Source organism: Lycorma delicatula, chromosome 12 (genome assembly GCF_047948215.1).
Source record: "Lycorma delicatula isolate Av1 chromosome 12, ASM4794821v1, whole genome shotgun sequence".
Lineage (NCBI taxonomy): Eukaryota > Metazoa > Arthropoda > Insecta > Hemiptera > Fulgoridae > Lycorma > Lycorma delicatula.
In genome coordinates this window covers 2,720,488-2,737,417 of record NC_134466.1, presented here as the reverse complement: position 1 = coordinate 2,737,417, position 16,930 = coordinate 2,720,488, and the positions used below count along the sequence as shown (strand labels likewise).

The following is a 16,930-nucleotide window of genomic DNA, read 5'->3' as shown; positions in this document are numbered from 1 at the left end:
AAACAACTTTTGGCAGAAGTTACAAGTAAAATCGTCCTCTTTTGTATGAATATTACGATGTCTCTTTAAATGATTTTTATTATTAAACGACTTTTGACAAAAATTATAAATATATTTTTTCCCCTAGTATGAATTCTTAAATGTGATTTTAAAGTAGAATTTTGATTAAAAGACTACTGACAAAAGTTACAAACATAATTTTTCTCTTTTCTGTGAATATTTAAATGTACTTTTAAAGCATAACTTTCCCTGAAAGACTTCTGACAAAAGTTGCAAACATTATTTTTATTCTTTTGTATGAATATTTACATGTCTCTAAATTGCTTCTGGCATTAAATGATTTTTGACAAAATTTACATACATAATTTTTCAAATATAATTACGTTACAAATATAATTTTTCTCCTTAGTATGAATATTTAAATTAGAAATTTCATAAAAACACTTCTGACAAAAATTACAAATATAATTTTTCTCTTTTGTATGAATATTAATATGCGTGTCGAAACAAGTTTTATTATTAAATGACTTTTGACAAAAGTTACAAATATAACTTTTCTCCTTAGTATGAATATTTAAATGCGATTTTAAATTAGAACTTTGATTAAAAGACTTCTGACAGAATGTACAAACATAATTTACCTCTTTTGTATGAATATTTAAATGTTATTTAAATATTATATTTTATGTATTTAAATATATTTAAAATAGAACTTTGATTAAAAGACTTCTCACAAAATGTACAAACATAATTTTTCTCTTTTGTATGATTATTAAGATGTCTCTTTAAATAGCTTTTACAATTAAATGACATTTGACAAAAGTTGCAAACATAATTTCTCTCATTTTTATGAATATTAAGATGTGTCGTTAAATTGCTTTTAATATTAAATGACTTTTGACAAAATTTACATACATAATTTTTCTCCTTGGTGTGTAAATTAATATGCATCTTTAATTAAGAAACATCACTAAAACATTTTTGGCAGAAATTACAATCATAATTTTTCGTTTTTGTATGAATATTTAAATGTGATTTTGAATTATAACTTTGATTATATTCAATGGATTTTTCTTTCATAATTCCATCATATACTGAATTATTTATTTACACATCTCTTTTGAGTAATGCGATTCTTGGTACTTCCCTTGGAGGTTCCTTTATCAATAATAACCTGTAAATAAAAAATTACTAATAATTCAAAGGTAATTATGAATAACGTAAAACTATTTGAATTACAATAACATTAACACGTATAAAAAAATTGAATATTTTAAAGATATATTCATAATCAAAGTGGTTTTGGATATTAATTAATCATCAATGAGTTAACTTAATTATAATAAGGTACTTTACTTATCTTATATTTACACATTTGGTTGAAACTTTATTATCACAAGTATGTTTTAGGAAAACAAAACTATTTTGCAAATTTATAACAGGTAAATATATTTATTATATACGTTTTATCAATATGCATGTATCAGACCTACCCATGCGTTTTATATACAGGAAGTCTGGGCTGAAAGCATCCAAAACTAATTGCCTACATTTAAGAAAACGGTCATAGTAATCTCTTAAATGTAGGGTCAAATGACAGAATGTATCTCAAAAATTTGTTCAGTATACTCTTAGAGTCACCAGCATATACAAACCGAATTGAATGCAATTGTAGTAGTCCATCAAGATGCAGACCCCCACAAAAAATATTCAGTTCATGCTTTGCTTTCAATCAGTTATGCATTTGTATGAACTGAATTGAATGTCAATTCTCCTACATCCAAATCTATTGTATTCCAAGGATATGAACTGGAGACTAGAAGATGGGTTTCACAAACTGGAAATCATCAGAAGGTTTCAGTTAGTTAAGAGACTGTGCATAAAGTAAGCGATATGTTCACTGCCCGATAAGTCTATTACGCGATCTAGTTACGGACTGAAGATTCCTTTTTCTACTGTTCACGACATCGGTCATAAGCACTCCATTTGGAAGTGTACATTACAACTGCTTCTTCACATTAAACCAAATGATTACCACCAATTATATCAGTTTGCTGCAGAGATAAATTACCGTATTAAAAAGAATCTTAATAATATTTTATTTAGTGATGAGGATACTTTTCATACATTTGGGATAATTAAAGACAACTGTCAAATTTGTTGTACCGAAAACAAACCCCATACAGTAATCAAGAATGAAAGGAACATACTGAAAGTAAGTGTCGGCTATGATGGGGAAAAAATGGTGTCGGAGAAGTGTTTTTTTCATAGAGTCCACTGTGACAGGGCACACATGCGTCTACATATTTCAGATGTTTGCTGTTACTAAGATTCCTGGAAGATTCAGTTTTCAACAAAATGGTGCTCCACAACACTTATCATGACATTAGCATGTTCCTGGAAAACACTTCTCCAGATATTGGATCAGACGAAGTCCAACTGCATGGCCACCTACATCTCTCAGATATCACTTCTCTGGACGTTTTTGCTTGGGGTTTTATTGAAAGTTATAGCAAAGATAAGTTTGAGATTTGAATGATTTAATACAAAAAATTTTAAAGGTGGTTGGTCTAATACCTCCTCTATGAATCATGAGACCTTGGCGTTGGTGAGCGGATTCAGTGCTCAGGGATACAGAGTAGCTGGACCGAAGGTGCAACCATATCGGAGAGGTATCTGTTGAGAGCCAGACTAAGGAATGATTCCTGAAAGAGGGCAGCAGCTCTTTCAGTAGTTGTTAGGGGCGTGAGTCACAATGTCTATAAACTTGGCGTTTATAGACCTAGAAAAGGCATTCGATAACGTAGACTGGAATAAAATGTTCAGCATTTAAAAAAAATTAGGGTTCAAATACAGAGATAGAAGAACAATTGCTAACATGTACAGGAACCAAACAGCAACAGTAAAAATTGAAGAACATAAGAAAGAAGCCGTAATAAGAAAGGGTGTCCGACAAGGATGTTCCCTATCTCTGTTACTTTTTAATCTTTACATGGAACTAGCAGTTAATGATGTTAAAGAACAATTTAGATTTGGAGTAACAGTACAAGGTGAAAAGATAAAGATGCTACGATTTGCTGATGATATAGTAATTCTAGCCGAGAGTAAAAAGGATTTAGAAGAAACAATGAACGGCATAGATGAAGTCCCATGCAAGAACTATCGCATGAAAATAAACAAGAACAAAACAAAAGTAATGAAATGTAGTAGAAATAACAAAGATGGACCATGAATGTGAAAATAGGAGGAGAAAAGATTATGGAGGTAGAAGAATTTTGTTATTTGGGAAGTAGAATTACTAAAGATGGACGAAGCAGGAGCGATATAAAATGCCGAATAGCACAAGCTAAACGAGCCGTCAGTAAGAAATATAATTTGTTTACATCAATTAATTTAAATGTCAGGAAAAGATTTTTGAAAGTGTATGTTTGGAGTGTCGCTTTATATGGAAGTGAAACTTGGACGATCGGAGTATCTGAGAAGAAAAGATTAGAAGCTTTTGAAATGCGGTGCTATAGGAGAATGTTAAAAATCAGATGGGTGGATAAAGTGACAAATGAAGAGGTATTGCGGCAAATAGATGAAGAAAGAAGCATTTGGAAAAATATAGTTAAAAGAAGAGACAGACTTATAGGCTACATACTAAGGCACCCTGGAATAGTCGCTTTAATATTGGAAGGACAGGTAGAAGGGAAAAATTGTGTAGGCAGGCCACGTTTGGAATATGTAAAACAAATTGTTAGGGATGTAGTATGTAGAGGGTATACTGAAATGAAACAACTAGCACTAGATAGGGAATCTTGAAGAGCTGCATCAAACCAGTCAAATGACTGAAGACAAAAAAAAAAGGTCTTATAATGCCGCAGATGCTCCCAAACATCTGGCAAGAGTTAGATTATTGTCTAGGCATCTGACCAGCTAAAAAAAAGTGCATACACTGAAGTTGACTAACGTACATTAAAACATGACGAGTTGCTAAGTTTATTTTAAAAAAAAAGAAAGAAAGTTATTAAATTATATTAAGATTAGTTATTGCTATATATATATATATATATAATACAATGATAAATTATAATAATTAAAATAAAAACACCTCCTACTGTTTGCTTTTTTTTAATTCTTCCAAATTAGCATTTGTGTGGTACACAACTTTTCATCAATGTATTTAATACGTCTGATGAAGTGGTGCACACTGCAAGAGCGCTAATATGTATATTTACACATACAGGGTGAGAAACATAAAACTGAACTGAGAGAGCTTGAACTGCAGTTATTTAAATGTACCTTTATCACTGCTTCTATTAACATCATTTTTGGTGCGTATGTTACTACTCTAACCTACTGCTGTCAGTTGTTAACTATTCATGCTTCACTGCAATAAGTTTCATTCCTTGAGTTGTGCTTTTCTGACGCCTTAATAGATCAAGGAATGGGTTGCTAATCAGTGTTCTTAAATCCTTTCCAGGAACACATCAAATATTCGCTAAAAAATTTCTGAATAATAGAATCCCAGCTAAGAGCAGCATATACAATTCAGTTAGAAAAAGGCATAAAACAAAATTGAATGAATAATCCAAGAATTAAAAGAAAAAATAGGCCAAAAAAGAATTGTTTTAAACAATTTTCAATTGTTAAACAACTGATTTCCAAAGAGTTAACTATTAGATCAGCTTGGTAGACTAAATATACACACACACAAACAAGCTTACATAAACTGTATGTAATCCAAAATTTACATAATAAAAAGTTAACACAGTGGAGCACCAATTTTCCAGATATCCAACTAACTACACTTCTTAGTAATTTTAAAAAAAAATTAATACATTATTTTAAAAATTTAAAGACTATTCAAATAAATATTTTTTTCAAAAGGATTTTTTTTATCAATCTTTATTTTACTGGATTTTTTAACTGAATCTTTGTAATTCGTTTAGCAAAAATAATATGTACCCTTACTCTTTCATTTTCAACTTTTAAATTTTCTAATATAACCAAGTTCATCTCTTCAATTGCTAAAGGATCTTTTTCAATATCACCATTAATAACATTTGGCGGTTCCTCTTTCAGTTGTAGTAAACCTAATTCCTGTAATACAAAACAAAATTTGAATGCTATAAAGTAAATATATTTATGATTATTTGTATAATTTATAAAATAATAATAAATTGCAACTCTAATTCACTTTCAACACACATTAAAAGTTCAGCGACTGTTATATTATTATTAGACTTTAATGTGCAAGGTTTTGCGTGGGAAAACCACTAAAATGTTTCTTTTGTAAAATTTTAACATCCAAATTTAAGTCTTAAAGTGCTGCTACTCACCTTAAAACTTATGCTACAAATTGTAATATTTACAATCAAACAAGTGTTAAACTGTTGCAGTAATTCTCCTGATTTAGTTTTTTCTAATCTTACTGACATTAGTGTTAATATTGCTTATGGTGAAATATTTTATCGTGATAAATATCATTTTCCACATTGACCATAATTTGAATTCTTATCTCATATCTGAAAAATATATACCAGATTATAAAAATATAAATTTTGGAAGATACAAAATTTCCTTGATGAGTTTGGTTCTAAATAATATTAATTTTTTTACAGCCACTTAAACATGAAGCTTTTTTACTGGAACGTGGAAATGGAATTTTGTAGGAAAAGAAAATTGCCATGCTTGACTGGGACTTTATATTCAAATAGAAATTTTTGCAGATGAATTGCAACAATGTATTAAAAATGTTCTTGATTGTCCTGCACCAAAAGTACTTACAAAAAAAACACAATTTTCAAAGTGTTTTTCTAGTGTACTTATAATTACTATTATTAACCCCTTACCACTCTTTGACGGAATATTCTGACGTAGCTGATTAGTACAATTGAAGTGTTTATTGGAACTATGTGATGTCTACTTTTTGTCTGGTGACAATTCGTTCTGTCATAATAATAAATTATTATTTCATAATTTTTTTTTTTTTTAGTAGTATTCTGCAATAATAGATAACACCAACTGTTTGTTTATTACAGTATAAAATGACAGATTTTCATGTGTAAAATATATATATATATATATATATACACACATATGTGAATATATATGTGTGTGTGTATACATATTTATACAAATGTGTATATATGTGTATTATATTGTACAAAGTGAAATTATCTATAAATATACCAGTATATAAATGTATTATTATGGAAATATTTTGTGTGTAGGTAAAATTATAAAGCTTACTGTGTAAATTTTTGTATATATGTAATGAAAAATCTGCAAATGTTTGAGCGTGCATATGTACACACCTGCATATGTTTGTAATGTGTGAGTAATATATCCTGGATGGAAAAAGTTTGCAGAACTGAATTAAAAATTTGAAATTTGAAATTAAAAATGTTCTTGATTGTCCTGCACCAAAAGTACTTACAAAAAAAACACAATTTTCAAAGTGTTTTTCTACTGTACTTATAATTACTATTATTAACCCCTTACCACTCTTTGACGGAATATTCTGACGTAGCTGATTAGTACAATTGAAGTGTTTATTACAGAGCTATCCTTGCTTATGAATGTTAATTTTGTTATGTACTTATGTTTTTTATTTTTTTAATGTGATCTTGTATCGATGGGTTTTATGCTTGTCTATCTGAATTAAAATTAACAACACTTCCAAAATTTATAAACTTACCAAATACCAAACAACCAGCCTTTGGTTTAGGAAAAACAACAATCACAAAATTCTAACAAGTACTTTGAAAATTATTAAACTATCAGGAATCCGAGGTTAGATTTCAATTCCAAATTCAGCAATATGAACTAAAAAATCCAAACCACCTAATGAAAAAATCATCCAGAAAATAAACAACAAGGCAACGGTGCAAGCTTGATTGAACCGGAATTACAGAAAAAATCATGAAAACAGCCAAAAAAAAAAGCTGAACTTCAGAAGTAAAATTCATGTTTGAAATATCAGGATAATTGGAAATTAAAACAGAAGACAACAAATCGGTTTAACATAAACTCTTTTTATCTGTGTTCTAGGGAAAGTAATAATAGAATGGGATAAGAACATGAAAAAAGTTGAGACAACCTAAATAGAATCAGATTGGAAATAGAAAGAAATTGCAATTAACTGCTTAACCTTAGCCGATGATGTTACAATTTTCTTGGAGAACCTCAAAAAGGCAGCAGAACAAGAAAACCAGCTAAAATAAATTGCACGGAAAATAAGGCTAAAAATTTATTTCAAAAAGGCAGAATTTGTAACCGACCAAGATCCCCCCCAGGACCCAAAAAACAAAATATGGAAAAATCAATAAGTAAAATTTAAATATACGTCGGAGAAATAATAAATGAATGATTTAGATAAAGAATTGTTTGATTTCTTTAAAGCAAAAGAATGAAGAACTCTTAGAAAACAAGAAATGAAAATATATAGAAGAATAAGAAATGAATGCAAAATACTACTTCATGGTCCTCAGTCAGCAAAACATACAAAGAAAAATTAAAAAAGCTTACACGCACAGATGCATCAGTTTCAGTTGTGTGATGTGGTAAATAAAAGCATATCGTTTCTGCTGATCGGTCTCTCTAATTTAATATCTTTATTAAGAGGAATAGATTCATTAATAAAAGTATTATTTTCAGGCCCATTCATTATCTGTACAAAAAAGCCAAAAAACAGAAACAAAGATTAAAATAAACATCCATAATAAAAAAAATATATGTATAAAAAAAGAATGTTCATAAGCATCTCACTTGTAATTACTTAATGATTGTCCTGGTTTATGCTTTATGGTGGCTTGAATGAGGTTATACTTGATTCTAATGCAAGCTTTCTTTATTAAAAATATAAGAACAAGCAAATAATATTAACATATTGATTGCCATGTGGCTCACATTAAATCTGTCTGTGAGACCATGTCTCACTGATTCTTTGAATCTTAGTAAAGTATGTGATTTTTCGTCTTTTTTTTCTTTTTACTTGCTTGTATGATGTAAACGAAGTATTGTCATCATGAAAAATTTCACTTTTCAGATTTCAATGGAAATATTTATTTTGACCATTCCTGAATCCAATTTGACTAGTTTTGGAGTGATGTCCGTACATACATATAGTATATATCTCGCATAACTCAAAAACAATTAGCCGTAGGATGTTGACATTTTGGATTTAGGGATGTCATAACATCTACTTGTGCACCTCCCCTTTTGATTGCAATTGACCGAACCAAGAGTGTCAAAAAAGCACAAAATCCAAAAAAATTTGGATTTTAGACTTTTTCTTAACGATAGTAATAAACTCTCTCATCGAGAGCTTTTCAACAATATCATAAGTGGTACTTATTTTCATCGGTTCCAGAGTTATAGCCAAATAAAATTTTAACAGATAAATACTATACTATTTTAATAGATAATAATCCACAACAATCTGGAATACGTGAAAAAAAAAACAGGATAAACAACCCAAAGCAGAGGGCTCAGCACACTGCCTTAGGGACACCCCTTGGACAGCATCTTGCTCACTTCAATGCCACCATCATGAAGCAATACATTTCGGTTACAAAAGTAACTTTGTAGCATCTCTTCCCTATCTCTTCAACAGTACATGCCCAACGATGCAACTGATACAAGGCTGAGGACCACCAAGTTGGTGACCTTTTATTAACCTATTCAAAACTAAAACTCTTGTGAGAACACCACTGCTGACACCTAATGAGCGAACAAGCATTCCACGGTGATCCCATCATACCCGGGAGTCATTTTATGTCTTGCAAAACTGCAAGTAACCTGCTGAACCTCAGCCTCGGTAATCTCCAAAATGTAATGCCACCACTGTCCAATATACAGATATTTTTGGATATACATTAATGATAATCATTTCACCTAAATATGTAATTTTTTGATATTTAAATATTAAAATTTTTGATTTTTTTATCTATTCTCCTTCTGAAATTTTCAATATTGGGATTTTGTTTCTATTATTAGGAAACTATGTTGTTTAATTGTATGCAATACGTACCAGTTTTGTTTAAACAATTTTCTAAATCTTGAATTTTGATTTTCATCTCTATGTCTCTTGCCAAAATTATTATGTTGCCAGAAATGTTAAAATATTTATACCGTAAATTAATTTTTCACTTATCAAATAAAAATCTAATTCTTCACGATTTTTAATTTACTCATAGTTGAAAAGATTAATCTACATATCACAGTAAGAGACAAGTGAGAAATTTAAATTATTTTAAAACAGTTGAAAGATAACATTTTAAAATGGTTGAAAGAAAACGACTTTCAGGCTGTACGAGATAATTCATAAAAGTTTTACCTCCATTAGACAAATGCATCTCTAAGAGTCATTTTACAATATTACGACGAATATTAACTACTCTTGTTCTGATAAAGATAACCCAAAATTTTGTGGAAATTCTTTTAATCTTTCCACTAGTCCCTTGTAATTCATTCATGCACTCGGATACATGTCAGTACCACTAACATATTATTTTTTAGTTGTAGGTAATGAAAAATAATAATACACTGTAATTTTTTTGGTATAAATTATGAGGCAAAATTAATTGTTTTACACATGACAAGTGTAAATTATTTGTAAATCACTGATAAAAAAAATTAGGAAACACAGTTATTACAAATTTAATTCTGAGAAATTATAAGTCAACTTAAAACAAATATAGGGGTTGTTCAGAAAAATTATAGCTTGATAAAGAAAACCGAAAATTTTGCAATAAGTTCTTCAAACGTTCAACTTAGTTCATTTACAATTCGATACATTTACTCAGATTTTTCAACTTTTGAATACTTTCATTATCACGTGATTTTTCTAACTCTGTGATGCAAGCTGTTCCCTCACCTTAGAGCATCATTGAAATTAATGTTTGTCAAGCGAGCCATTTCATCAGGTTTGGGAAGGGAAGTAATCATTAGGAGCCAAATCAGATGAATAAAGCCAAATCAATCAAAGAGCCAAATCAGTCTAGTTATAAAAGGAAAGTCTGTTCCTAGTATGCCTATGTACCCTATTATTTATTTTATACCTAAATATAAGTTTTAAATATTTAGCTTTAACAGTAAATTAATTGCTACGTAAGATTACAATTAGCAACAGTTCCAATGACCAGACTGTGGGTCTATATGCCATCAATACGAAGCCTAAAGAGGTAGCAGAAGAAATATTAGTTAAAAAAAGATTGATTCGTTAAATGTTATCTCAGTCATCTAAAGTTGAAATCGATTTGCTTGTTTACGTTGTTCATACGAAAGGCAGAATTATGTTCATACATTGTAAATTGAGCATAGTAAACAATCTTTGCTCATTAAAGCACAATAATTTTTTTATTTATTTATAATGGAAAAATAACTGATTTTTTTTTTTTACTTGCAATGAACCATCATTATAGATGTGTTTTTTCACTCAATTCTTTGTATATTCTCCTGAAGATAGGGATAACAGGTAACAATAGTTTATTGATAAGAGATTGTAGATCGTTATTACAATAATTTTTGTTTTTTTTTTTTTTTAACAGGGAAAAAGGATGGATATCAGATGTGGAAGAAATTTATAAATCATAAAGATTTATTATAATTAAAATTTTAGTATTATCATAACCTATAAGTTTTTTTTTTACTTATGTTATTTGCCTGTAATCTGATAATGTATCATAGACAAAAATATTTCCAAGCTGTTCTTATCAAGGTTTTCCCACGGTTTCCCTTGATACAATAGGGCAAATGCCGGAACATGGCATACTTTGGTATCCTTAATCGCATTTAAAATAAGAAAAACAAATATTATTTACGAGGTTTATTTTTTTTCTAGGTCCGATCAGTCACGAAATTAAAAACACAGTGAAAATAAAAAATTTTTTATTTGTAACAAGTACTTACATAGTTACGCTATTTCTCTACATAGTCGCCACTCCGATTTAGACATTTGTCGTAGCGAGGTACCAACTTTCCGACACCCTCGTCATAGAACGGAGCTGCCTGTTTTCAGCCATGTTTCTACGGTGGTCTGCAGCTCGATGTCTGTGCCAAAATGTTGTCCTCCTAGCCGGCGTTTCATGTGAGTAAAGAGGTGAAAATCAGATGGAGCTAAGTCCGGGCTGTATGGTGGGTGATCAAACACTTCCCGATGAAAACGCTGCAGGATCTTCTTTGCAGTGTGCGGCCGACCATTGTCATGGAGAATGACAATGCCTGATGACAACATTCCTCTCCCCTTATTCTGAATCGCCCTTCGTAGACGTTGAAGAGTCACGCAGTGATGGTCGTGCCACGTTCCATGAATTCCACCAAGGGAACTCCATTCTGGTCCCAGAACACAGTAGCCATACACTTTCGGTTGGAGAAGGAAGGTTCGCTTGAACTTCTTCGGTTTACTGGGAGAAGGAGAATGCATCCACTGTTTGGATTGTTCTTTTGTTTCTTCAGTTTCGAAATGGACCCGTGTCTCGTCCCCTGTGACAATTTTGTTCAAAAAAACTTCTCCTTCATTGTGGTAGTGCTGGAGAAACGTTAGGGAGGCATCCATTCTCATTATTTGTGATGGTCGGACAGCATCTTGGGAACTCATCTCGCACACAGTTTGCGGTATTGAAGTCTCTCACCAATGGTGCACCATTGTGAGTGATTGGACCTTGAAAAAAAAATAACCCTCGTATTTATAATTATATTTGTTGTAATTGTTTTCATTATCTGCTTAATGCCGACTTAATGTGACCCCGTTATCCATTAAAAATTGAAATTTAGCTCAAATATTGCGGTTTATCTACATATAAATATAAGGCATTGATAACATAAAATTTTGTACTTATTTAAAAAAGCTGGGTATTTATCGCCGTTTAAAAATTTTTAATTTTTGTAGAGGCATTATAGGATCTAAAAATTTGGTACAGTGCTGTATATACCAGTTGTTTGCAGTATTGAAGTCTGTCAGTCGATAGTCTGTAGCTTAACTGTTATAGAGTTTCTATAATATATTTCCAAAAAGGGTAACTAAAAATTCATAAAACGGGAAAAATATTTCTCTGCATAAGTGTAATTCTATTAAATTTAATCCGGGTCCGGCCGTACCCCTAATTAAAGTAAAGTAAATTAAAAAAAATTCTTTGGGGGAAAATATTAAATAAAATTTTTTTTTGTTATTTATCATATCGATTAAAAATGTTTTCAACTTTTGTTTGTTTAAGTGCCTCGGTTAAAAATTTGAAATTTTATTTCGGCCAAACACCCTGATCCCGTTTTCCAGTTTTCGCAAACGTTTAATACATTTCCCCCTCCAAGATAGTGCCTGTTGTCTACCAAGTTTAAAGAAAATCGGTCCACGGGTTCCAAAATTATAAGACAAAACACAAGCCAACATACACACGCACAAACGTCCGACCGATACAAATATTTTTTTTGAATTTGGAGCATTGGAATAAAAAATTTATTTTTCAGATTATATAAAATTTATTTAAACAGATTATTTAAAATTTATTTGGAGGGAGGGGGGTTTAACGTTACCTTAAGGCACCAAACTTAAAAAAAAAAAAATACTAATTTTTTAGACATTTTTTTGACCGATTTACTAGTAATTTCCCGTTGCAGCTGTAACTGTTGTAGCAGTATATATCGCTGTAGCCGGAAAGTAGAAATAAACTAAGTGACAAATTGGGAAAAAAAAAGAGTATAGTATTGTATTTTATTTCGAAATTCCGTTATACAGAGTGATAGGGAAAGACTTCAGCATCTCATTCTAGAGGCTAAAAATAAGAAAAAAGTTCATATAAACATAGATCCAAAAACGCTTCTTTAGCGAGTTATACAGGGTGAAAGATTTTGACCGAGTTTCAGTTCCTCCGGGTAAATTTAAGGCTTTCTGAAATTCTGGGAAGGTCAATAAGGGGCAAATTCAATTGTTTCTTATGGGTTTTGAGTTGGGAAATCGAAAAAAATAGGTCCCAGAACTGTATCTCTCTTAGTTTCTAATATATCCCATGTAAAACGCCAAAAATAGGGTCAAAAAACACATTGTTTCACATACAGGCAAGAATTCACTAAAATCGAAAAAAGTGAACATTGCTTCGAAATTGACGTGATCGGTCTGTTCAAGAAATCGCCGACAAACATCCACTCGATGTTCTTTCTACTGTTATTTGAGTTGCACTCAAATAACAATCCAAGAACATGTGGTTTCAGAGGAGGGTATGCGAAACAAATTCTGCCAGCCGCACGTCACTAAATATATCCGTTGACAAGTAATTAAAAGCGTTCGGTAATTTTCTCAACAGATTTCGTATATCAAACGTTATATTTATTGAATTACTAGCAGATTTTAATTTAATAAATAATTCGTAAAATAATTTTTTAAACTTGTTTTAGCATAATGAAATTCATTTAATAAGTTCTCACATATTTTACTCCGTATACTAATTCTGTATTTGATTATTTTACAGTTTATATTAGTTCGAAATGATCTATTACGGAACGAAATTACATACATATGCACAAGATGAGAGACTTAAAACAGAACCGAACCCGGTTCCAAATATAATTATTTGAGGTCACTTTTAACGCTGCTTCTTTCTACTACTACGTCTGAACTGTCGGTTGCAAACCGTTTGTGCTTCAGCGCTGTATAGTTTTGTTCTTTACCGTTATATTTTTCTAAAACGCCTTATTAGGTCGAGGGAAGGGGTTTTAAAGGGAAACGGTAAGTGCGTTCTGGATCCTTTCAGGAAACGCGTCAAATACTCGCGGAAAGATTTCCGAATGCCAGTAGCTCAGCAGAATAGCGTACACGATTTGTTTAAAAAGTAGCGTTCAACGGGATCGGTTTCAAAGGCAAAACGAAATGAACGATTCCGGAGGCAAAAGCTGATATTCAAAGAATTTCTGCCGGTCGGAAAACATTTATACTTAAGTTATCACAACAAAGTGGTAAAAAATGCAGATCTTGCCGTAAGAATCTTCACGATTTTAATTTGAAATCGTATCGTGTAACGATTTTGCAAAAATTTAAGAGAATAGAAACCGAAAAGTTTTAATTGTTCTATCAGGCGTTTAAAAACCGATGATGCTCAATTTCATGTCGGTCGAAACACGGTTTCATTTAACCGGGCGTGTTAATTCGATTGGCACCAGGTACAGGATGACTGAAAAGCCACAGCGGATGTTTATTCGTCCATTTCATGATGAGAAATTCGGTGTACGATACGATTCTGATATCGAACAGCACCACTTTGCGACCGGATTGTCGATACAGAAGTATTACCGTACAATATTTGTAGATTTCTACTATCGGTTAACAAATGGTGAAAAGGGGACGGCTTCTTCAAATACGACGGAGAAACATAAAAAAATTCACTAGCACGCGTTCGTACGGTTTTTTTTTTGTGTAAAAGAACGAATTGTCAGTAGAGGACGATGGATTCAGCGTTTGCCAGATTTCTCTTCAGTTTTTCGTTTGGGGCTTTTTCAAGGAAAGAGTTTACGAACCAAATCCTCCACCATTATCGATGAACTGAAAACGAATTTTCAACAACATTTTGCGTCACGCGTCTCTCAATAAGCTCTTTCGAGCACAAAGATGCATGCTTCCGTCGGACGGTTATTTCGAACGTGTTTTGTAAAAATTTGGTAAATATATAAACTTTTGCTAATGTAGTTATAGAATTTAATTTAACTTACGTCTTCATCGTTTCATTTCATTCGTAAAATGTTACATGCGGCGACTGGGTTTAGTCGTTAGCGGTTCTCTTTTAGTTCGGTACCCGTTATAACGGGCATCGTAATTAAAAGGATTATCATTATCAAATCACTTTTAAAAATTAAGTAGCCGTTCCCGATAATTACAAACATCCCGTGTCAGGCTTACTAAAATAAACGAGGCATGAAGTATCTTTTCCATACCTTCTTCGCTGAACCAAATTTACTTTCACGTATCAGCATGACAATGCCGTTCAAAAGTAGATGATGTATTCAGCGCTGGGACTGGGACAGCGCATGGACTGGGTATACAGATCGGCATTACTGCTCTTAAACTATATCATTTGTACAACACATGTTTCACATACGTTACAGTCATAAAGATTGTGAAAGCAACACTTAATGGACCCCTTTCAACGAGTTATAAAATTTCTAGTAAGTTAGAAACACGATTAACTAAATATAACATAAAACTATATTTTTAAGATAAATGGATTAAATGAAAAAAAAAATGTTTTCTAAAATTTTTTAAAGAATTTTATTACTATTTTTCACACGGTTTTTAAAAATACCCTAATTTTATACAATAAAAACAATTTTTTTTATTCTATAGGTAAAATTAATAATAGAGTTTTGCATCGATTAATCTTTAAAGAGTATTTTCGATCAGAAGAGTACTATGAATCTTTTTCCCAAATCCCAATACATTTTTCTGATTGTCTATAGATTGTTAGGAATAGAATTCAAGTAATTTCAATAAAATAACATTTTATTAGAACATCTTGCTGCAATATTTTTTGTTTAAAATAAATTATCACGTTAAAGCAAAAGGCTTTAATATTATTTAATTATTATTTTCTTTTCAAATGCATATGTCTTATATAAAATAACTTTAAATCGGCGTGTATCTATTTCTATGTATTATAATATTATTCTCAAAAAACCATAAGCTGAACATAAACTATTTACTGCAAGTCAAGCGATAATAACCGTGTGAAAATTCTGTTTTCGTTTATTCATTTTGACATACCTAGAACTATTTAAAACGGTTTATCCCGTTAAATGTTTTGCGTAAACGATAGGGAGGGGTTATTTCATACTCTCAACACTCAGATAAATACGTTAATATTATTAAACTCAAATTTTGTGTTTCGGTGTTTCAAATGCAGTTTATCAGCTCGTTAAAAATTTAAAAAAATAAATTATAAAGATTTTTAGAAATCTATCTTTATTATTATTTCTACTTATCAGAATAATCGATTTGTTTCAGTCTCTGCAACAACAACCTGAATGGTGTTAAATTAGTTTCAAAAAAGGTCTGTGAAAAACATAAGCCGTACACCAAAAGGTCGGTGAACAGAAACCGTAGAAGTTCTACAGTGTAGGGTTTATTGTGTGGACGCAAAAATTGTAGACGTTTATCGAAAAAAATGTTGCATGCGGTCTCAAAATGTTAATTTTCAATAACCATAAATGTATTCACAATTTTGGCCTACAATGTCTCCAAATTTCTTAGACAAACTGAAATAAAGGAAATATGAATCATTTAATATACAAGTTATTAAAAAGTTTCTTTTATTAAAAGAATTGTACATACATTATATAAATCATTCCAAATGATCTGATGTATAAAATAATTAGTTTTAATAATAGTGTATATGCAATGCAAAAAAAAGAAGAAAAAAACTAGCTACAAACTGCAAAGACCCTATACTAAATAAGAGATAATTTATACCACTCTGTCAACCTTATTTAACTTTTGTGTAAAAGTTTTTAGATAAAAATTACATGTAAAATTTTTCTAACCAGTATGAATAGAGAGATGTCTTTTTAAACTACTGCTTTGATTAAAAGTTTTTTTACAAAAATTACAAGTGAACTTCTTCACACCAGTATGAATAGAGAGATGTCTTTTTAAATTATACTTTTGACTAAATGATTTCTTACAAAAATTACAAGTGAATTTCTTCTCACCAGTATGAATAGAGAGATGTGATTTTAAATGATGCTTTTGACTAAATGATTTCTTACAAAAATTACAAGTGAATTTCGACTCACCAGTATGAATAAAGAGATGTGATTTTAAATGATGCTTTAGACTAAATGATTTCTTACAAAAATTACAAGTGAATTTCTTCTCACCAGTATGAATAGAGAGATGTCTTTTTAAATTATACTTTTGACTAAATGATTTCTTACAAAAATTACAAGTGAATTTCTTCTCACC

General features: G+C 30.8%; 2 protein-coding genes across 2 annotated transcripts in view; one reads left to right on the top strand and one right to left on the bottom strand.

Moving 5' to 3' along the window:
- The window catches only part of LOC142333334 (dynein axonemal heavy chain 10-like), a 363,654-nt gene that overhangs the window by 178,043 nt on the left and 168,681 nt on the right, over window positions 1-16,930 (top strand). The gene's annotated exons all lie outside the window — the stretch shown is intronic.
- LOC142332947 (uncharacterized) overlaps window positions 10,906-16,930 on the bottom strand; it is a 41,729-nt gene continuing 35,704 nt past the window's right edge. Inside the window, exon 5 of the mRNA XM_075379667.1 lies at window positions 10,906-11,650. Within this exon, the coding sequence (XP_075235782.1) occupies window positions 11,618-11,650 (33 nt within the window). The 3' untranslated portion in view covers window positions 10,906-11,617. The remainder of the gene's footprint in view (window positions 11,651-16,930) is intronic.